The 24,300-nt window shown below is 39.6% G+C and overlaps 1 protein-coding gene across 1 annotated transcript in view; it reads left to right on the top strand.

Moving 5' to 3' along the window:
• The first annotated feature begins 592 nt into the window (after positions 1–592).
• The window catches only part of OSBPL10 (oxysterol binding protein like 10), a 116,653-nt gene continuing 92,945 nt past the window's right edge, over positions 593–24,300 (top strand). Inside the window, exon 1 of the mRNA XM_054060294.1 lies at positions 593–921. Within this exon, the coding sequence (XP_053916269.1) occupies positions 653–921 (269 nt within the window). The 5' untranslated portion in view covers positions 593–652. The remainder of the gene's footprint in view (positions 922–24,300) is intronic.

Raw genomic sequence — 24,300 nt, 5'->3', positions numbered from 1 at the left:
TGAAAACGCCGGCAAATAAACTCTGAGTTAAAGACTCATTTTGGAGGTTTAGAAGCCAAGCACCCTCTATCAGGGCTGGGCAACACGAGGGAGCGATCTCCATCCATCACAGAAATCTTTTTGGTTTTTTTTTTAATAGAATCATAGAACCTCTTAGATCGAGTCCAACCATTCCTATCTGCCACTAAACTGCCACTTTATGGTTGGACTCGATGATCCAGTGGGTCCTTTCCAACCCAGTGATTCTATGATTCTAAACCACGTCCCTGAGCACCTCCTCTCCCCGTCTTTTAGACACCTCTAGGGATGGTGACTCAACCACCTCCCTGGGCAGCCCGTGCCAGTGCCTGATGACTTCCTGCATCACGACCCCGCTCGGCTCCCCCCGCAGAGCAGCGCCTGGAGCCCGGCTCCATCCGAGAAGCGGGGGCTGCCCGGTCCCCGTCCCCGCTCCGAGCCGCGGGAGCAGCGCCGACCCCCAGCTACCCGCAAGCCTCGGCCCCTGCCCGGTCCCGCTCTGCGGCGGGCGGGGCGGGGGCAGCGCCGATGGCCCTGCGAGGAGGCGTTGCAGCCCGTCCCCTCTCCCCCGGGCGCCGCCCCTCTCGGTGAGTCAGGGCTTTGCCGGGCTCGCAGCCTGCGCCGCGGGGGCTCCATGGAGAAGGCGGCGAGCGAGGGCGGCGGCAGCAACAGCAGCAGCCGCAGCAGCAGCCGCCCCACCTCGGCGGGCTCGTCGCCCTCGTCCTCTTCTGCCGGCCGCGGGCTGCCGGGCCGGGCGAAGCTGGAGGGAGGCGGCTGCAGCCCCGGCTCGGCGGCGGCCACCAGCCCCGGGGGCGCGCAGGTGCCCGGCGGCAGGAGGCGGGAGCCCGTGCTGGAAGGGACTCTCAGCAAATACACCAACCTCCTGCAGGGCTGGCAGAGCAGGTAAACGCCCGCGTCCTCCCTCCCGCAGCCTCCGCGGCTCGGGCAGCGCCGCCGCCACGGCCGGACCCGGCTGGGCTGGGAACGGGCTGGGAATGGGCTGAGCTGGGTTGGGCTGGGAGTAGGACGGGAGTGGGCTGGGCTGGGCTGGGCAAGGCTGCAGGCGAAGCGGCGGGGTGAGGAAGGGGATTCTGCCCCTCTACTCTGCTCTCCTGAGATCCCAGCTGGAGCACTGCGTCCAGCTCTGGAATCTCCAACATAATAAGGATATGGAACTGATGGAATTGGGCCAGAGAAGGGCCACCAAGATGATCCGAGGGCTGGAGCACCTCTGCTGTGAGAAGAGGCTGAGAGAGTTGGGGTTGTTCAGCCTGGAGAAGAGGAAGGGTCCGGAGTGACCTTAGAGCAGCTTCCAGTACCTGAAGGGGCTACAGGAGAGCTGGGGAGGGAGGTTTTACAAGGGTGTATAGTGATAGGACGAGGGGGAATGGCTTTGAATTGGAAGGGGGAACATGTAGATTAGACATCAGGAAGAAATTCTTCGCTCTGAGAGTGGTGAGGCACAGATTGCCCAGGGAAGCTGTAGGTGCCCCATCCCTGGAGGTGTTTAAGGCTTTGAGCAACCTGATCTAGTGGAAGGTGTCCCTGCCCGTGACAGAGGCGCTGGAACTGGGTGATCTTTCAGGTCCCTTCCAACCCTTCTGTAAACTAAAGAACGTAAAGCTGGGTGAGACCCTTCCAAAATAAATGGGAGAAATGCCACACTTGTGATGATTGTGTTTTTGCTATGGGGTGAGACAGTGGCACAGTGTGTTCAGTAAGATATGTTCTTGTTGCTGTGTCTTTCCTGTTTGACAAGTCCTTATTTATGTTGATAAGAAGACAGGCCCTGGTCCTGCAATTTGTTGGGTGTGGACAGGCTGATGTGCATCTGTGTAAGTCCCAGGAAAGATGTATTTTTTAATCTAGTTTTTTGGGGCAAATTTTTTTACAGAGTTGAAGCCTGACTGTGGACTTAATAATGCCATATTGGGGTTTGTTGAAATCAAGAGAGACTATTTCTTCTTAGTGTTTTACTTCTCATTATTAAACTCGGGCCTCTCAGTGCATGGGTGAGGATGAGTATCTAAACTCCACTTTTTAATGCAGGGTTTCATGGTGATGGATTCAAAGAGAAGCAAATGCCATAGAGAAAACATTTACAGGGCTAGTTACAAATCTCTGCACAAACCCTTTAAAAATTAACCCCCCCAAACATACCAAAATGGGCTATTGCCCATATTAAATGATCCCATGGGAATGTCTGGGCCCTTGGTGTTCTAACAGTACGTTTAAAGCATTTATAAGTGACAGAGTTAAACTGTACAAATGCTAATGGTGCTGTGGTGCTGACTTGTGTGGGACTAAATCAGTGGTAGGAAAACTTTAGCAGTACCTCCTGAAAAGTTTCAGGAGCTGATCTAATGCCATACATTGGAGAGCATGTATAGATGCAGCAGCTGTGAGTGATAAGGAGTATGCCTAGTATGATTTGGATAGACACTCATCTCAATAAAACTAGGCTGCCTAAGTGTAGACATAGAGAACGCCCTTGACTGTTGTTTGACTACTGCAATTCTGTGCTAGATTCACATTAGGCTTGTGTCTGTTGATTAATGCAGTCCTTCTGTAGTTTTGTTTAATAAATAATTTCATTTTGATATCTAAAATGTGGGACTAAAATGCATGAGTAAAATTTGAAGCCCCACCCTCCCCCTTTTTTCCCTGACACCTTCGTCTCTTCTTTTAGAAATGATAACTCTTCCACTAGTCGTATGAATCATTTTAAGGGTCCCTTTCATGTAATCTGATGAAATTACAAAAGATGGGTCTTTGCTTATAAGTCTTCGGGTCTCTGTTTGTTGTATTTGGGCCCAGATGAAATCTGGTCGCTGGCAACTTGAAATAGCGTGTATAATCTGCTTATGTCCAAGCGACTTTTATCTGAAAACATAATGGAAAAAAGATAAGCGTCTCTTAAACAATTCTACTGTGGCACTTGGAAATTCATGTCTGTTTACTTTTAGTAGTCTTTCCTAATGCAGTGTTATCATGCTTTGTCAATTGCCAGTTTTACTTTTGGTGAATCTGGCTGTTTGAGCAAAGGGTTTATAATGACATAGAGCGTTTAGTCTAAGTAACTTTTAGTTTGTTCGCTTATTCAGTTCTGTCTATGTATCTGTTGTTTGGGATGGAGAATGTGATACACGTGCTGAACAGAACAGTTGAATCTTGAGCCTCACAAAAATTGGTCTCGTTATAATATCCAATAAATGAGTAGTGATCCATGGATTTGGTTGCCTGTTTGGCCTTCTGAATATTTGTTAGGGTGTATATTTTATGTGAATTGGAGCTCTGACTGTAAAATTTGGTAATTGACTTCATAGCTGGCACCTGCAAATCAATGAAGAGTAGGTGTGTTACCTGAATGATCATACAAATTAGTTTTGAAATCTACTTTGTCTGAAAAAATGCAGGATTGTTTAACTACATGATCGATACAGCCATATGGTGTGAATACAAACAAAATGGAAAAGTAAAGCCCAAACTAACAGAATTCAGTGATCAAGGATTAGGAATGTTCTTTAAAGCTCCTTATCCATTAGCCTAAATAATTTAAATTTATTTAATGTTAGCTTATGCCATGTGGTATTGAAATTGAAAGGCTTTTGTACATAGTCCAACTCTTACTGTGTAGAGTAGCCTCTGCAAGTCTAAAGAAATTATTATTACATGAATTATAATAAATTACTGTCACACTTATACCAGTTATCATTTAGCAGGTATATGCAAGGTAGTCTTATTTTGGATGAGGCAACTTAGTATGAAAACTGAAGCTTAACACTCACTTTATAAGCATTAATTGAAGTAATTGAAGGTCTCAAAATCAGTCATTCTATGGAGCTGCATTACTTATTTTAAGAATTTCTGAGAGTTTGCTGTCTATTGCTAAAGAAATCTATTCTGCTCTAACAGGTTGAGGAACAATCTGATCCGGAAGTGAGTGAGGTTCTTCACCTTTGTAACAAGCAGTAGGAAACTGTGCTTTTTTTTTGAGGCAGTTTGTTGTCTACTGAAGAAGCTGAGGGGGCTGAGCATCTAGAGTGTCTCCACTGAAGTCTATAACTTTCTGTGGTTTTACTCAGGTATGAATGCAGAGAGCAGAACTTAATCTAAAACACAGACACTTGGACATAAGAACACTTGTATCTGGTCTGACATTTGGGCTTCTGACTGATTTTACTATGAAATTACAATTAATTATGTTATCGCAATTAAAGAATGTTAGAAAGCGTTTCTATTGGGATCTATTTGTTATGTATGAATGGGAGAGTAGTAGCTTGTATTTTAAATGGGAGTTGTATGGGTTTTATGGACAAACAGGTCTCTATAGAATCCTTTCATGTCATGCAAAACCTGTTTTCATAGAATCATAGAATCACAGAATGGTTTGGCTGGAAGGGACCTTAAAGATCATCCAATTCCAACACTGCTGCCAGTGGACACTTTCCACTATGTCACAAAGCCTGATCCAACCTGGCCTTGAACACCTCTAGGGGTGCGGCATCTACACCTCCTCTGGGCAGCCTGTTCTGGTGACTCACCATCGTCACAGTAAAGAATTTATTCCTGATATCTAATCTAAATCTCCCCTCTTCCAGTTTAAAATGGTTACCCCTCATCCTGTCCCTGCAGTGCCTGATAAACAGCCCCTCCCCAGCTTTCCCGTAGCCCGCTTTAAGAACTGGAAGGCTGCTATGAGACCTCCCTGGAGCCTTCTCTTCTGTGAGCTAAACAAGCGCAACTCTCTCAGCCCATCCTCATGTGGGAGGCATGCGTATTTTGCATGGGTTAATTTGATATTAATGAAATAATTGTTGCCTGAGGCATGATTATCCTGTTTTAAAGAATGGTACAATGTTGCGAGGAGTCTTAAAGCTCCATTTGCTCAAGGTAGTCTGAAAATCACCTGTGGTCTGTCTCCCTTTTCCACTTTTTCCTTGGAAATGTTCTTAGTACTGGTGCTTGTAGGGTTTTGTCCTGCAAGCTTGTATAAGCCCTTGGATCACTTGCATTTGGGCTGGGGCATAAATTAGGGTTTGTAAGAACAAATGGAGTCCCAGCTGATGGATGCCTTTGTTGCTTTTCTGAGCTGAAGTACTCTGTGTAACTCATTCTATAGCCCAGGTGTTTTCTGAAGCATCACTTTGGCCTCTTCCTGTTTCCTCTCTCTTTGTTGAGAAATACGTAGTGTTTCCAGTCCGTATGAATTGTTCCGGATGTACTTGTGTTTGGGCACCATCAGAATCCTTTTGGGGGGGTGCTTTGGCTGACAGCAGAAGTCTGCTTTGGGGTGGTTTGGGGAATTTTTGCACTCAGTCTGTTTCCCAGGCTTCACAATGCTGTAGTGCGAGCTCTTTGCTTTTGTAGTTTCAGCGAACAGTTGCAATCTGACTGCTGCCACCACAGAGAGACCTTTCTGTGTTTCCGATGCCCCAAACAGCAGCTACAATACCACCAAAAGAACCAGCAGACTCTACTCCTTGTGCTATTTGAGCAGCTGATTTCTGTGGCTCCCAGAGGTTATGCTGCTTTGACTTTAGCTGTTACGGAAGGTTGCTTCCAAAGTTTGCTGGCAAAATAAATCGGCACTGTTTTGTGCTATGGAACCTACAAAAACCTGTGTGGATAATTTTTTTAATTGGTTTTTTAAAATTTTATAAATAGTCTGGAGAGATTGTGACCTCTTAGAAGGGGAATTACTGAAGATACTTCAAGCTCAGTAATAATCCCCCTCCCCTCCTGAATTTTGCAGAATTCTGGGGTTGGCACGTGCTTGTGGAGCTTTGGGGTAGTTAATGCCTCCGGTAGTTGCTAATTCTTCAGACAAATTGTTCTAGTGATGAATTATGGTCCTCCTGCAGTGTAAAAAAAAATGAGTAGATTGTTACTTAACAAACTATATGACTGTAGTTGTATAGGTATACCAATACAGCCGCTGGGAGGGAAGTCTGGCCTAGAGAAATAAACTTTTTTTAATACAGAATAAACCATGCTGTCACGATTCTAACAGTAGAGAGGAAAAAATAACTGTTTGTGAAGTTTGCTTAAATGGGAATTCTTTTGTGTTCTTACTAGAATCAGATTAACACCAACCCCTCCACTGAATATACTTTAATATTTTTCTGGCATATCTATACAGGGCTTTGTTTAGTGTAGTAATACCTTCCAGGATTTATTTGCAGAATTTGGGAAGTGGGACACTATTTTAAAGAGCTGGAGGTGGCAGTTTTCTCTCTTCCTTTTTTAGAAGTCTGCTCCTTAAATTTTGGAACCTTGATTATAATTTGTTAGCAATTGTGGAAACACTTTAAGATATTTCGATAATATTGGGCCCACATTAAAGATTTTACTTGCAAAATAGTTTTTACCTGACTGTTGTCCCTTCACATGTAGATTCTGTGTGTAGTAGGAGACAACATGGAAAGGAAGAAAGCTGCTTGAAAGCAATGTATTCTAGTTCTTTTGAACAAATTAACAGAATGTTTTCTGTGCTGAATCTTATGCTACTGAAATGAAGATGTATGTCATTAGTTTCAAATAGACTTGGAATTACTACTAATATAACTGACTTTTATATTTTAAAGTTCTGTTTTGGTTCAAGACACTAATCTCTTTTTTTTTTTTAATCCTGAAATCTAAGTAGCAAAAATAATCACATTCAAATATAAGCGTTCTTCCCCCTCCTCTCCTTCCTATACTTTGTGCTGTTGAAACTTTTCCTCCATTAAGTATTGTTAATACTCACTTAAAAAAAAGAAAACAAAAAGGATCTCTTTAAACATATATCCCTAATTTATTTGTTGGGAAAATAGAACTTCAGTTAAGAAGCGTTTTGTCTTTGTTTAGTCAGTGGTTGATCAGACTTAACTGGTTTAATCATGAACTGGTTATTTAGTTTGAACTGCTTCAAAACCAGCTATGTTAGGAGAATGGAGAAAGCTGTTCAAACAGTGAAGCTGGAGAAAGAATTTTAATAAGATAAGAGGGAGGCTGAGAAATCCATCATTCTTTGCCCTTCAGTGATTCTTACAAGAAGCATTTGGAAGAAGACAACTTTGGAACTCGGAGTGGCATTGCAAAGGATGATCTTGTGCTGAAGAAATTGGTTTGCGCTGTGGAGATGTGGATTCTTCTTGGAGAGCTGCCATGGACATTTCTCTTGTCCCTAGGCAGGTAGCCCAAGCTCGCTCTTTCTCAGCTGCTTGTGTCACATGGCGTCAGGGCAGCTTCTTCCTGTGCAGCGGATAAATTCATTTTATGCGTAATAATCTAATGCCCAAGATGCTTGATGATAGTCTAGGAGAAAATCTGTTTAAAACAAAAGACTTGGGCATTTTCACTCAGGCAGTGTATTTGGGTTTTGCAAGTGCGCTTCAGAGCTGAGCAGCAGTCTTGTACCAGAGGGAATGAAGTGACAGGCAAAATAGAGCGTGGTCTTCCCTTCACCCAGATGTCACACTTAGCTTTCAGACAGTGAAAAGAGCTGGCAGTTGGCACGAACACTGAAGGACTTACTTACCCTTATCTGGGTTTTGTTATTACTAGCTCATTTTGCTGCTAGCTTTTTGAATGGTGATTTCTGTGCTTAGCAATGCTATGATAAATGTGGTTAGAGGGAGCACACATGCACTTGCTGGCTCATTTAGAAAAATCCATCAGTTTATGAATATGGATTTTGTTCATGTAGGAGAAGTGACAATAAGTTGTTAAACTAAGCAATGTGTGCCTGAGTCTTTTTATGAGTATATAAGAAAAGTATTGAAAAGATTCCCCCAGTCATTTACATTTAAAACTAGTTGTTTAGTAAGCAGAATGTATTTGAGACTTAGCTTGTCTTGGTAGTCTTATTTTGTTCTTTATCATGTATTAAAAAGGCTGAACCTTCTGAGTGAAAAAGATGCTAAAAATTGCCATAATTATTGTTTTTGATGTAAAATTGTATCTGTTAAATATGTATTATAATGAGTGATGAAACAAGGAGTATTGAATTTGGTTCGGCTAAAAACACTGAGTTTATTTCTTTGGTCTCAATACACTTCTACAATTTTGTTTTCAAGGATCTTGGCATTTTGCTTTAGGTTTTGAAGGCTTTTGTGATATCTTTCAGAGATGTTTGATTATTGTTTAGAAACCTAATTGAGGGGGCAAAGTTTGCTTAGTATTTAACTGTTGCATGTAAAAACGCTATCTAAATGCTACTGCACTTTCCAAGATGACATTTTAATTAGTAGCTAATTAAAAGCTGAAGGATGTAGGTCCTTAACTACCCAGTTCTGTAGCACAAGTTGTAGGATTTGTCATGATTTCTGTGTCACCTAGACTTATGTTTCTTTTTGGATACCTGTGTGGGAATTTTTCTTCCAATGATAGAGGATTCTTCACCATAGCTACGGGAACAATTTGTCCAGCTTTAATTGCTACTTAAAAAATGGTACATTGCTCTTGATGCATAGCAGCCTTTGACTTTTCACTGAATCTTATTATGCTAGTTGTGTATGAGACTGAAAATACCTAATTTATTGTCTATGTGCAGTCTTTTGGGCAGGATAGGTTTTCCTTTGTATTTGGAGTTTCTAAATCAAAGGAGTTTTCTTGCTGTAAATGGGATCTCCCAGTAGTTTTAAGAATCTGATAGTTCTGATTATTATTTGATACTGCAGTGTTTCTCTTCACACGTGGACACCAGAACTGTGTACAGTTTTGGTTGTGGCTACACTGGTGATCCAGTATGGGTGTAGTGCATCTCATTTCGTCCAACTTGACATTCCCCGCTTAAAAAGTTCAAAGGCCATTAGCTTTCTAGGTCTTAATCATTATTATTTTTTTTTTATTTTTTTGAAAACTAGGTTGTTAAGTTTGCCTTGTAAGTTTAACTGTTAATCTAATTGCACACAACACTGAGACCTCATGTTCCCTGATGCTGCTTGGCTTCTCCAGACAGGTGTCTTCATACCCACACTCTTGTCACTTCCTACATGCTTTGCTTAAGCTGTCAGTGTCACAGCATCCTGGTGCTTGTTATGCCATTTTCTCCTGCTACTGGTATGCTTCTTGATCTGGTAACATATGGCCATATCGTAGCCAGAAGTGTCAAAACGAAGAGTAGCACTTAGCTATCCTTTTGTGGATGGGAAGATGATGAAAAGGAATGCTGTGAGAGCTGTCTTCCTGCAGGATGCTTTCTCTGCTGTTAGCATGTTTTTGCATATCCTCAGTGATACTTCTTGGGCTTTCTTATGGTGTGTGCATGCCCTATTTTTGAGAGGGTAAAAATAGTAATTATTTGTTTACAGAAGACAACAATTTTAAAATATCGTTGAGGAAGCTGATTATTGGTTGGAAAAATTACTTGGAGAAAATAATCAGTAAATTTTTGTTACCATGATTCTTTTATGAGTCAATGCTTTTCCAGGTAAATTCTTTATCTTATAATTATGACTTTTTTGTCATTAGATGTATGATTTTATTTTGACAGTATTGCAATGCATGTCCTTTGCTGATGATGGCTTATCTTCATGTCATCATCAGTCTTTATTTTTTTCCCCATCTGGGTCATTGCTGAACATTTCAAAGCCAAGAACTGATTGCTGGAGAACTCTGTCAGAAATAAATTCACTTGAAGATCCTTGTTTAGTTATATTTTTAAATTCACTCCATCTTTAGCTGTTTTTCAATGCATTTAATATTTCTTGTTCATTTTTTTTTATTGTACTCGGAAGAGTACTGCCTTAGAATATTGCTTTGATGCTATTAATATTATGAAGGAAACTTGTGATATCAGAAACTAGCAGGTTTGTTTTTTATTAAATACATACTGATTGGTGCTAATTGTCTTGCTTTAAATATTTTTTGTTTGTTTACAAATATACTGTATCAGCTGTTATTATATTGGGCATTGGATAGGCTGAGAGGTGTAGGCAATTAACTAGGCTGTTGCATTTATAATTTTTCAAAATGTTTGCATAGTACAGTTTCCTTCTGTTTGGAAACTCTTCCATTGGTTTTGGTGGAAAGGAGCTGGATGCACCAAGTATTGACAAACATTAGCATTTTGCATCATTCACCACGTGTTTGGTGAAATCTAACAATTTTGCTGATACTATCCTTCTGATAAAATTACAATTTAAAATTTGGAGTTCTCATCTTCAAAGTAACAGACAGAACTACAATGATATGTATGTAGTCTTAGTTGCTGTATGCTTAGTTCTTGTTTCAGTGCCCTTCCCCAGGCTGAAGGCAGTTACTCTTGTGTATTTCTTAGTCCAGTGCACCCACTCAGGAGTGTTGTACGGCGTTTGATGGTGCCTTAAGGTTTTTGACTAGAAAGACTTCAGGGATCAGTTGGATGGTTGCCATTTGAAATCCTTATATTAATATTTTTCTGTGGTTTGGAATAAGTTACTACTACAAGTTCATATATATCAAGTACTTGTTATTGACCTGGGAAGTGGCTTTGCTTCCACTACACAGCTGTTTACCCGTTACATTATTAAGACTTGCACCTTACATAGTGTGCGTTTCATCGGACACACTTACTTTATAAAAAAAATCTTTGCGATAACAATTATTGTATTTGCTTGAGAAAGGACTTGGAGCACAGTTAAGAATTGTTACAGGACAACTTGTCTACATCATTCAACAGAATATTTAAAAACAGAGGAGTGCATGAATATAAGTTGAGGCTCCATGTTGATAAAGCCTCTGCATTTACCTTATGTACAGGAATGTGAACCACGCTGCTACTTAGAGCTATATTGGTTGTTATGTCTTTCATTGAGATAGGATGATGCTTTTATGTAAGGGACGCATACGCGTTGTGGGAAAGTCTATGCACTGAAGTTGGAGTAATATGTTTAACCTCACCAGGAGAGAGGTGTATATGTTTTCCTAGCTTTGGAATATGCAGAAAACCTTCCTAATGGAATGAGAACAGTATAAGCTAGTGCAGGCAAGACCAGGCATTCTGCTATTATACTCAACTTTATAAAATTAATAATGAGGGAGAAGGGAAAATGGACAATTTGTTCTTTGTTGCCGTTATTTGGAGCTGGTAGGAAAATGAAGAGTTGTGTATGGTTTCTCCATACTGCTTTTATCATGGTGATAGGAGGAAGATAATGAACTAGATCACGGAAAAGATACCAAAATATAGGCAAGATGGAGAAGCGAAAAATGTGTTAGCCATTGCTGCAAGCATTTGTGCATTTTGCACTTGCACAAGAACCTCTCCTGAATGTGTTTGGTGGTTTATTTTTGATGCCTTACCACAGCTGCTGCTCTTGAAAATGGAAAAGTTCCTTCTCTCTCTTTTTTTTTTTTTTTTGATAAGATGTATTATGGGTTTTTGTTTGTTTTCTTTTTCCTTTTCCTTTTTTTTCTTCTTCTGTTGCCTGTTTTATCTTATCTGGTTAGTAGGCTTTGAATCTGTGACTGTTGGGTTCATGTCTCAAACTTGATCTTATTTTTATTATGCAAGTGCAAGGAAAGGGTGGTTTGGCAGGAAAGAAAAGATGTAGGATGATTGGAGAGGTTTAGAAAAGGAGTTAAAACTTCTGGAGGAGGACTGATGGAGGGAAAGGGAGCCATGGAAAGGGAAGAAAAGGAGGAGAGAAAGGAGTAGATACTGAATTGAAGACAGCACAAGGAGAGACCTTTACCACCTCTTAAAAAAGTAAAGAAGAGAGTCTGAAATTCAGAATCAAGTCTTGGGAACCCAGGTAAGATAATTTGCTCTTATTTATTAATTTTAGTACTGCCATTAAGGATGGCAGACAAGGAACATAGAGGAGATTAATTGCAGAATGTGTATTGCAGTGAAGACTTTTCTGGTTTTGCTTTCTTTCCTCTGCCACCTTCTGTTAGCTGAGCTTGTCTTACATCAATCGGTCATCTACGAATCTGAATAGCAGCTAGAGGAAGCTACTGACAGTGTCCACCTGGGTATAAATTAATGTGCCAGGCTTACCGTTGCCCATTTAAACACATTATTGTTTCTTTGGGAAATCAACAATATGGGGTGGTGAAACTGCATTCCTGTTAAAGGTTATAAGCGTTGTTCCTTCATTTTTTATTAAAACAATGAGGATCTGTATCTTGGTAGAACAGTATTTTTAAAATGTATGTAAGCAGCGCCTAATGCATAAAGGTCTTTGGAAGTAGTTATTGCTTCTAAAGCTAAATACACTTTCTTCAGAAGGATCCTGGCTAATATGCCACTTATCTCGCAACATATTGATGAAACCACCCTCTCATGGACTCTGTGGACTCTATGCATATGTTTCTTAGAAACAGTGTTGACAAGTACTCTGTTGTGAAAATAGCAACTGTCAGGATAATGGCTGAAGAGGGAAGTTTAAACGTCTGATTTCTGTCAATGAATTGATTGTCCTAAGAGTAAGGGCAAGGCAAACTCTATTGGAAGTATCGGTACAGAAAGCTCAGAAGTCCCAAGACTCCTAAGATGATGCAGCGCGTAAGAAAAGTCTGTTTTCTGCAAAGCTTTGTTTGAACTGGTTGAGGTGGAGAAGAGATGGAAGTGAGCCAGCATGCTGATCTTGCAAGCAAGGTCCTTGCTTTGTATATTGTATCTTCTTCCATATGATGTATAAAGCAAATACTGCGTGGTCTTAGATATGTTAATTCTTTCCAACCAAGTACTTCGAGACTATAGATTAAAAAAAATAAAGGCTCAAGAGCTAGGAAGAACATAAAAGGAACATAAAATTGAGAACTTCAGAAATTCCCAAAGCAAGGCCTTAAATTGCCATTTGCTTTTTTTTTTCTTCTGCGTAAGTATATATTTTAAATACTCATAAAAAATGGTATTAGTGTTACATATCTGAGTCCTCAGCCCCTTGTATATGAGAGTGGAACGAATATTACTTGTTGAACAGGTCCTGTCAGTGAAATAGTATTTTAAATGAAACTTGCAGTTGGGAGTAATGCCAGCATTCACGTAGCTCAATTTTGAGAACGTAGGTGATAAATTATCTGCATCTTGAAAGTGAAAAATAACTGTTGCTATAAACACTACAGTAAAACACAAGATCAAATTTTAAAGCGGATGTTTTATTCCATCAGCTTGTACAAAAATTACTGTCCAAGCAGATGTGTTTGGAAAGCATTTTTCTGCTAGAAAAGTATCTGATAGTCCGTATATTCACTTAGAATATATCATAATTTGTGTCTAGAACAGCTATAGAGAATATACCCGTGGTGAATGATATAAGAAGTATGGTGTGGAAGGGAGGAATGAAGAACTGGTGTGAGGACTGCTGTCTCTTGGCATCATGTGTATGTTGTTCTCAACCTGGAAATGACTTTTAAAATTTTTGTGTTGCTTTCACAGGAGGTAATCAGCTCTTGTTATTATGTGTTTTTTTTCCACATAAATTATATGAGTAATATAAATATAATCACGAGACATAAATGGCTAAATGAACGTGAGGGAGTTACTGGAAAAAATCAGGAAGCCAGATTATTGAAGCAGAAGCTTTTTATGCTGGCATTATAACTCTGGTGACATAGACTGATGAAGACAAACACACTTCAGATGAAAATGTGTTTCAAACTGTTTTACATGCCTGTTTTGTTAAGAATGTATTAATACTTCGAATACACCGTAATATAATAAAGACAAAAAAGCCAACAGTGAGCTTGCAATACCTGACTCAATAAAAATAAAATACTTAGTAAAACTAAGTTGTAGCACAATTGTTCTCTTTTTTAAACTTTTAATACTGTATTTTATGATAATAGTGTTTTCTTAAACCCCCCCTGAAGTTCTGTTTTTTGTCAGAGAATACCACAGGTACTTTACAAAATTTGAGCAAGCCTCAGATGTGATGCTTATACTACTGAGCTTAGAGGAAGAGGTATTTGATCCCTAACTGAGCACATTTCTTTTCGTTAAATCATTACCAGGTGTAGTATATTTGTCTTACTTTTCTTGGTGCAAAACTGAGGTCCACATGTGGTTTTCATTTACAAGGTGGTATTCAAATCTGAACATTATTCTTTCAGTTTACAGGAAGGTTATTATATCTTGAGGTCTCTTATTCCTTGATGATTTTAGCTGTGGCCTCGAAAATAGCATTTAGTTGTTGCTGGCTCCTGGCAACGATTCTTGCTGAGGACAGGGCATCTGAAAACAAGGATGAGCTATGAAGGTCTGGCAAGGAAGTCAGTGAACTGTGATACAACCCCGATAAAACTTTGCTGACTCAAGGCAGCTAATTGAAAAGTTATGCTATAATATTCATCGATGGGATGTGGTTATGCTTTAAACCTCATTGAATTGCATTACTGTAACATGGTACGGTCAGTATCTTTCTCTTGATGCGTTCTTAAAAAGTTGGCTTCAACAAAATAGCTTCTGAATATTGAAAAGATGTCAACTTGAAATCTAGTGGGTCTAAAAATAAACTACTAGTACTTTTGGATGTACTTGAAACTTCTGCTGTTTTTAAACATGTAATGGTAATAAGAACTACTTGTACTTGCTGGTCAATAACATAACGTATGCTGAGAAAAAATATTGCTTGCATAATATGGTAATCTTTATTGATACTGTTACTTCCTATTGTAGAAGATGTCCCTGTAAAAATTCCATGGATTTACTTTAAACTGACTGTGCAGTCATACTGTACTTCCCTTCCATCCCCACCCTTGTGTTGCCAGTGCCTCTGTTCTCTTTGGTTTGTTCAAGCTTTCTTGGACACCCTAAGTAATTTCTGTAATTTCATATGCTGTTTATAAAAACTACAGCTATAATTGATGCAAGTTCTGTCCAGTTAAGTCTACGCATACATTTTGTTTAACACGTACCAGGCTTCATATAGTATGTCTGCAATTGTTCCACGCCCAGTAAGGAATGCAGTTTAGTGTGTCAAGTAGATTTGTCGTTGTGGAGATAGGGAAATGCAAGGGATCCAGAATTTGTTGGTAAAATGTATGGGTCATATATTTTCCTTTTCTCTTTTTCCCTTTCTCTTTGGGAGAGCACTTCAATCTAAATGTGCTTTTGAGGCTTATTTCAGAATATCCTCTTTTTCCAAGTTCCAAATTGCACTATTGAGGGGAAGATTGGTAGTTTTTTGAAGAAAACTGTTGTGGGGATGGTTCTGTCTAGGTGGGGTATTTCACTCCTGGATGAGAAAAACTCAACCAAAGACTGGAATACCAGAAACTTCTAATTCCTTAGTTCTTCTGACATGAAGTAACTTGCTAAACAGGACTGCTAGTTTCCCCCCCAGTTGTTATATCTTGATAGTAAAAAATACCCTAGTGAAAATGTAATCATACTAGAAAAAAAAGACTTCATTGGTACTCTTAGCCTTCTTTTTTAATTAAGGTAGCTAATTTGGACTTGATAGTCATAAGGAGCTATGAAAATAGTCAGTGTCTTGAAGCAGAGCTCTCAGATGTGAGTACAAACATAAGAATTGATTGCAGGCAATAAGCAATTGATAACCTCTTGGTTATGACAGCCTTGTTCAGTGGCTCATCCTTCCCAGGGCATCAGAGGTTTGAATTGCAATTTTCATTCTGCACCTTTCTGGTAGTCCAGTGCTTTTCCAGCCTTTATGTCCTTGCGTGCCCAATGCTGCTTACAGGGCATAGGCAGGTGATACCTGGATTTGAGGTGCTCTGGAGTGTTTTATCATGCTGTTTTCTGAGGCTGGCATCGACGGCCACCTGCAGCCTTGCTTTGATGTGCTCAGTGCTGCATGGTCTGGAGTTCATCTGTGTCTGTGAGCTCAGACTGCTATGCTTGTACTGAACTAATTCATAGCCCCTTGGCCCAATGGCCAAGGTTGCAGGTCTGACGTAGTGTACTTCATTCAGTGCAGTGGCCTCAATATTAGTGGCTAAAATAATCCTGTAATATATACTGTATTTTTTTCTATGCTGTGAGCTAAGGGCTGGCAGATCATTCAGATCTGGACAGAGCTCAGGGCTCCCCATAGCACACTGTGCTCTTGTCAGTGTGGGTAAAAGATTGGAAGTGTCCTGCTATACCTGACCATTTATAGAGGGGTCAGATGGTTGTGAAAGCTGGAAGGAGGCTTAGGTAGATGCCTCTTGGGCACAGAGGTTCCGGTGGGAGTCTCCGAGTTGGAGGACAAGCTGTGGCAAGTAGCTGGACCTTTTAAGCAGACTGTAGCAGCTTACAACTCTTAGCCTCGTAACCGGGCTTCTTATCTTTTCTCTATGCTAGTTTTTAAATGAAAGAATTAAAGCCTTGAGGAAGAGGGCTGAACAGATGCCAGATACAGTCTTCTTGTGCTGAACCAACAGGTTAGCAGTTGAATATTAAGCTTTTCAATAGGATCAGATAAATTATATGAATCTACCAGTCCTCCTTCTCATCTTTTTAAGATCTCTTTCCTTTCCTATTCTTTTGATCTTGCTTTTGATACTCTGACAGCAAGTGTAGACAGAGTGGTGCTGTAGAAGGTGGATAGAAGAGAAGAAAACATTTCAGAGTAAGGAGATCAGATATGAAAATGTTACATGTGCTAAAAATTAGAGATGGGTGAGCTGTGACCTCAGCTTCCAGAGAGGAAGCCTTATGAAGACTTGTTCCCCTGAAGCTTAAAAATTGATTTTTCAGAAGTGACATTTGAACAGATTGAACACAGAGGATGTGGAATAGGTGTCTCTAGTGAGGGAGCTGGAAAGCTTAATGGAACTGTCAGTAGTAATAGAGAAAGCAGCTGCTGTAGGAAAAAATATAGTGCAGTTTCTCACAGACTGCTGGTTTGAGATGGTGTCAGGACATCAGGAACAGATGTCTGAGAGATTGAAAATACCTACTCTGCTCATGTTGAGTTTTAACTTTTATTAAATAAATCCCTCAACTGGATTTAATTATTGGAATGCTGAATTGCATGCTTTTAAAAAGGAAAATGTCAAAATTATGAAACTGTAACTTAGTTATGGAAATGTGAAAACTACTGGTTCTCTGCTCTGGCAATTTATTTATTTATTATCTCCACTTATTTTTGTCCCATGTTGTCCCATCCTGTCCCTGGTCTGTCCTCTGTTCCCATACGCCCACCTTTCTTCCCCCTAATAGAGGTGTCATCTGTGAGGTACTTGAACTAATTATGATGGCTTTCTTCTATTTTAGAGAGTATTTTACACTTATTAATTGTTCCCCCCACCTTTTCTATATATATTTGCTAGCACTGGGTTCAGAGATTCAGTTAAGTTGTGGCATGTTTATACTGCTGAAGGAAAAAATGACAAAAATCCTGTTTCTTGAAATCCCTGGTACTGAATTTCTTCCTGAAATTAATTTTCCGTATTGATTCCTTCTCTGATATTGTTTCAGGGACTGTATAGGAGGCAAGCTGGCTAGTTAACAGCAAGTGTGGGGTTTAGTAAAAAAGTCTAAGGAAATGCTTAAAATTATTGCTAGTCTGTTTTAAGGACTTTCTTCCTCCAAGTATATTTAGGTTGTGGGTTTCTGTAGTGTGTTTCTTTTTTTTTTGTATGATCCTTTTATTATGCTGTCTGCTTGTCACTGCTCAGAGAGAGATGAAAAGCAGAGAGAGCGCCTTGTCAAATGCTGCAGTGCAGGACCGGTGGGAGTACTGAGGAGTGCACTGAAGGCAGGGAGCAGGGTACCAAAGAGCACTGCAGAGCAGGAGTGACCTTCAAATGTCAAATCTCTCTCAAGAAACAGGACTTACAGTTTGTGCTCCGTATAGTGAAGGAGTAATACTTCTTGACAATGTTTTCTGTTGATAAATAGTAAATTTTTAGAAGTGGCTGTTAAAAAAAAATGCATCTCCGTTGTTCCAGTTTTCAGTTAGGACTGATATTTCTTCTGGGTTTTTTTTTAACCTCTGTTTTTTTGCTTGAGCATTTGTGATTATAATTTGGATGTCTCGGATACAATGAGTGAGAGGAGTTATTTTTTTTTTGAGCGAGGGGAGTAATAATGGTATGCATTCTGAAGCTTTTCAATCATACTTTGTTTGAGGTGCCAGATGGAACAGCATCTATTAAGATTGTTTGCAGTTGCTAACACTCGGTAATAAACTAAAGGAAAACTAAAACCAAGTGGTTAAATACAGAAACTTCTTGAAGAAACTTGATGTTTTTTTCCCATCACATGGAGAAAAGCCTGCTGTTCTGATGTAGTATAATTAATAATTTAGTTTTACCAAAAGGAGAGCAGAAACCTGACCTGAGAGAACCTATAAAAATCTGACGTTGAACTAGAATCAGAGTTTAAAAGATGTTTTGTATTTGTATCATTAAGTTAATTCATTGTTCTGTAGTTTGATTTCCTATAGGCAGATGATTCTGCTTTATGCCATTGATAAGCAGTGATGTCAGCATTTTTAAAAGAAATTTGTTTTGCTATCATATTGTCATTATTGTCATTATTTCTTTAATAGCTATGTACTAGTTTATTGCAAAAGTAAAGAATTTAAATTTCAGAGCCATTGGTTCACACTTCTTCATGGCTCAGAAGTTTGTAATTTCAGTTATGGCAAAGGAGCACTTCATTTGTGTGGGAGGGTGGATTAGATCAGCAATTTCTGAATTGCTTTTATAACTAGTGTGATTGTAGCAATAGAAACGACAGCAGGAATTATGTTAGCTTTTAAAAAGTTACTAGTGAGTTTGTGCCTTTTTTGTCAAGCAGACTTATTGCTTTTGTATTATGAATGATGTCAAATTTTATTTAAAAGTACCTATTTACCAGCTGATCAGCCAATATGACTCTTCTCAGTAATTCAGTAAGATGTAACAAGGGATTTGACAGAAGCCTGTGTAATGTAAGGTAATATAGGAGGCTCCTGAAAAATACCATTTTTTGTGATTTTAAAATGGAAATTGCTGTAGTACTGAGTACAGTGGGAACTAATTTGGGAGGACTGCTGGTGCTGAGTGATGGAAATTTTTCTTACTATCTATTTTCTTTGACCGTCTGTCTGAGATTTATATTGGTGAAGTAGTTAATAGCGTGGGAGAGACTGTGTTTTCAGCCTGGGAGAAAGTTGTTGCATGTAATCGCACAAAAGCTTACTTTCCAGCAGTTTGGAGCAGTTGAAAGTTGATAACAGGGCAGCAAGTGAGCTTCTCTGTGTGCTGTCAAGTCAGGACTGCCGTGACTAATGTGTGCAGCCTTGTTGTGAATGAGTGGAATGCACCTCACTCAAAAGCAATATCTTTTATTGAGGGAAGATAATAATTTGTCAGAGTTTAATAGAGTTTAACAAAGTTTTGCAGTGGTTTAACAAGGTTCAATAAGTTTGGTGGCGAGGTTCAGCTTATTAATTGCTGCATGGAAGAAACATACAGAGCAAAATTGAGTTAGAATTGTGTTAGAATGATTTACACAGAGGCCAGAGATGCAAATAGTAAGGAAGACCCTCCCATTGCATGGTGAGGTTCAGAGCAGACCCCCTTGCTTTCAAAACATGCTATCAGTCACTGAGGATCTTTTGCAGGTAAGTGATCTGTTCACCTTGGTTAAGGAAGGATCGTTTGGTCTCAGGGAATATCAAACCTTCAGAGGCATCCCTCTTCAAGGGGAGAGTCACCTGGCATGCAGTCCAGCTGCAGTTCAGAGAGAGCTCAAACTGGGCCCGTTTTGGTGGTAACGTTCATGGAGTGAAGTAGTTGGCAGCTAGTCAGTAGTATAAACATCTTCATTTTAGCACTAGTAGCTTGTTCAGTACTTTGGTTATCTTGTACTTTTGGATTTTAAAAGTACCTTTTGAAATGTTTTTCCCAGGCATCTTCACTGCCTTGTGTGTGAGCCAGGAGCTTTTCAGCTTGCAGGTTCACCACAGGCCACGAGGTCTGTTGCTCCTTTGTCATCCTGAACAAAAGTAGAGCTGAGGTCAAGTGTGTCCATCACAGACCTACAGCTGAAAATATTGGCCTGTGGCTTCCATGTAATGCTTGTAGCTGCAGGAGAAATGGATCTACCGAAAGTCTGACCTGACTGCATTATTATTTAGCTAACTACGACTATTATTATTGTATAAGTTATACTGGAATGTGGTGCTGAGCACTGCTACTGGACGGTGATGGGAACAAAGAAATGAAGATGACAGAGCAGTAGTTCTGATGTGACACCAAATAGAGGAAGGCTGGTTCAGCTGAACTAGGTTCTTAAAAGTGCAAATTGGCATTCTTTCTTAAGGAGAGAGAGTGAGAAATGGTAACTGATTTTTGGTTGCGCTTTCCAAGGGCAACTTTTATCACTTGGCCCAATTTTATTGATGTAACAATTGACTGAGATTTTGGGGAACAATTACTGTTTATCTTGTTCCATTGCTGTGGACTGTGGTGTAAACATGCAAGACATTGTATTTCAAAGTGTTGTAGAGGTTAAAGGGCTCATCTGATGTTTGACTGGAATTTTATATATTGAGGAATACTAGGGCTACTTTATATATTTTCTTCAATTATGTAGTTCTGGAGTGGAGTGAAATTACATAGAATGCTAACAATTCTAAGAGTTTATCTGATTTCCTAAAACTTCATCCATGGAAATGTATCAAATGTAAATCAGATTAAATATAATTTTTGGAAGGGTTTTAGCTTCCAGAGGAATGTCATGTTCTTTAGTCTCTCATGCCAGTAACTTGCACAGAATTAAATGTCTCTTGACTTTCTTCCAAATAACAGTGTTGGAAAAGCAGATTAGGAGAAGGAAATGTAAAAGTTATTTCATAGTTAAGAGGTAAAATTAAACATGGCTTATTTCTATTTGTAAGCTTTTATAATGATTTAGTAGTTACAAATTATTTTGCATATTCCAGTTGTTATCTGCTGATATAATTAGCATAAATGTATTTTTTGACTTGGGTCAAGATGGTAGATGATGTCTAAAATGACCTCCTTTGCTTTCATGGTAACCTGCTCTCATGAGACCAAAACATGAGTCACTGTTTCACCTTCCTACTGCTGAGTGGGGACACCCTCTCCCAACTGTATTTACCTTCTGTGTTTTTCCCCCTGGTTTAACAAATTGAATTAGTTCCCATTGAGTTTGATGAGCATTAACGAGGACCCAAGGGATGTGCTGTGGCCATGCAGCAGGGGAGGAAGGAGAGGAGAGAAACAGTGGTAAGCCCTAAGTCTGGATGAGGTTTTTCAATCAGCTGGGCTGTAGACATGAGGTGTTCTTTCAGGAAGACTAGGAAAGCTGAAACTAATATTTCTAGACTGATAGGACAGGAGAAAAGCATCCTAGGTGTCTCATACGTCACAGCAGAACAAAGAGGATGCTTTTTCTGCCTGCCAGTCACCTCTAGGCGCAGCAGAAGCGATATGAATAGGTCTGTACATAGCATGCCTTAGGATGTTGAACATACAGAATGCAGTAGATTTGCATTTTCACTTGTAGGTTTACTTTTTCCACATACATATGTTTTTGTATTTGTAGGTGGTGAGGCAAGAAGTCAAGAAGACGATATGAGAGAGAAATGAATAAGAAAAAAATAATACTATGTTTATTCCTCTGCAATTGAAAAAGCAAATCCAAACCCAATAGCTATCACTTATGAACCTTAGTAGTTTTGGAAATAGAAAAGACCTATTGAGACTAACAGAAGCATTAAAATTCTTCTCTACGGTTTTATGCCTGCTGATAATTACAATAAAGCATTATGTCATTGAAATAGTCCTCAAAGGGTTCAAGAGATTCATGAAATCATGAATCAAGAATTAAGAGCATTTTGTCAACAAAAGGAGAGCAACCTCCCTTGCTGCCGAGTTCTTCTCACTATGCTGCGACTCTGATGTCTTGTTGATTGTGGGGTAATGGAGTTCAGCTCACTAAAATGGCAGAAAATGAACCAGATCAAAAAAGATGAAAGCATCTTCAAGTATATATTAGAGTTGATATCTTTCTTGTTAAGTGCTTCAGCTTCAAAATATTCCAGCTACATCTTTGCTGCTTAGTGATTGCTTAGTGTATTGAAACTATGCAGCTGTCGGGACAAAATGTAGCACTCTGTGTGGATTGAGAGAATGGTATGGATGTACTGTCAAAGTGTGATCTGATGTTGTTTTCTCTGTTGGCTACTTAATAAGCCTAGGAAGAAGTACCCAACTAATTATTTTCATTAAGGATATCCTCAGGATGTTGATGAGCTAGTTTTGGTGAGAAGTAGGAAAAATCCAGACTTCACTATCATAATAATTAGTCTCTAGTGCATACAGTAGAGTGAAGAAGAGTGCTTTGCTCTGGATGATGGTTAAAGGTTTAGCTAGTAAAGTGCTTTGTTCTTGGCTGTAATATCAAATGATTCTTCAGATTTCTATTTGCTTAATTTTAGGCAAATTTACTAAAAACCTTTTGGCATGTCTCCTTCATTCTGCCTCTTCATTTCCCCTCTAAATTGTCCCTCATTTGTGGTCACGAAACCGACATTCTCTCTTTCTTTAATTAATTTTCAGCAACATCTTTCTATTGAAAACTTTTAGCTTACTGTCAAGTTTTTTTTTTTTTGAAAGAGTTTAGGAATCCTACCTAATTTTTCATATTTCATGTTTAACAATTAAAAATGAGGGAAGAGCTAGTAAACAGTGAAGACAGGTTTGTGATTTAGGTTTTTTTGTTCAATTATACTGTATAAATGATTTAGTAGGTGTGGTGTTGGGCTGACAGTTGGACAGGATGATCTTTTCCAACCTTAACAATTCTATGACGGTATGGTTTTATTATAGTGCAGATCTTATTGCACAGAATTTATAATTTAGTTGCATGACCTAAAGTACCATTCCTGTGACTTTGGGGTTTTTGCAGTCTCTTAAAGCAACCTTGGATTTCCACTAAGAAGTAAAAATGAATTGGAAGGAACTCCAGCAGCCTATTTTCTTGCATTGACTTTTGCTTCTTTTTATGTGCAAGTCAACTTCCTGAAGGTCCCCAAGTTACCACTGCTCTATACGTGTTCAAGCAACAGGCTGTGGCTGTTATATGTGGGACCATATTCACCTATGAGGAATAGACATATTAGGATTCACCTACATAGTTAATTTCCCTGGCTTTTAACTTGAAGACATGCAGCCCAAATACTTGGGGCTGAGATAACAGATTCCTTTTGTCTGTGTAATTGGCTCAAGATATGACTTGAATGATGTTCCTAATTTCTTTTCTGTCATTGTTAAATTGAGTAAAAGCAGCACTTAAAGTAACTGAACTACTCTGCAGCTTCTCTAATTGAAGCTGGAGTAGTCTTGCAATTTAAGCTACATTTGCAAACTGTTTTATGGTCTGATTACCCAAACAGTTTGCCTGATATTCTCACCAGGAGATGTTTGGGCCATCTTTTGGTTTGTCATCCAGCATTTGACTCTTCCTCACCTTCAGCGTTCATGCTGTTGTTCAGGGACACCCTCTGTGTCTTTGTTATTTGTATCATTAATATTTCAGTCCCTGAAAGCGTTTTATATGCAGGTGAAATCCGAACTTACATCAGGTCTGGTATAAAACCTCAGGGTCTTATTGGTTGTCTTACAGCATGTTCTGTATACAGTCTGTAATTCTTGGCAGCGCAAGAGGGCTCTGAAAATCTACAGAGGTTTGATGTATGAAGGTGCCTCCCTTAGATGGGACAATAGCATCCAATAATAGCAGCGCTGGGTGAAGTTAGGGTTGATCTTTACCAGTGAGGAATGCAAGCTGTTGGGAAGGAAAAAGGAAAAGTTAGTTGGGAGGCACTAATCAAAGGAACATAAACCAATTTTACCTCTACAAATAAGGGTTTGATTCATCATTGGTGCACTGTAAGAGGGAAGTGATACAAAAGTTTAGGATGAGGCTGGAGGAAGACACTGTGTAGTAGAGTGTGTGAGAGAGGGTTTACTGCTTTCTTCCTACATGTTCTGTCCTTCTGGTAATGGTATCCTTCTCTCTTAACATAATTCAGTGGGCCAGCTCTAGTTGCCAAAGTTGAAGGAGAGGGGCATGGGGTTATTTGAGTTGAATAGAAGGTTTTCTTGTTCAGCAGCCTATTTTGGGGGTATGTATGTTTGGGATTGCCAAAATTTAGTAGGGGTGAATTGCAGAGAGTTTGGATCATGAATAATATTATTATGAGATAGTCTTGCTGGCTCACACAAATTCAATGGGATGTGGTTTTCTTTAAATTCTGTTGCTTGGCAGTGCTGATGCAAAACCAGCAACTCCAGGCTCCTTGAGAGTGTGTGTTATAGGGGCTTTGTATTAGGTGGCTGAATTTCCTCGTCTCTTGTTACTTTGTGTGAGTACCAGGCTGTCCGATGGATATACACAAT

This window comes from Cuculus canorus, chromosome 2, assembly GCF_017976375.1.
Source record: "Cuculus canorus isolate bCucCan1 chromosome 2, bCucCan1.pri, whole genome shotgun sequence".
Taxonomy (NCBI): domain Eukaryota; kingdom Metazoa; phylum Chordata; class Aves; order Cuculiformes; family Cuculidae; genus Cuculus; species Cuculus canorus.
Note: the sequence above shows the minus strand (reverse complement) of the source record. Positions and strands in the feature narration are given on the sequence as shown.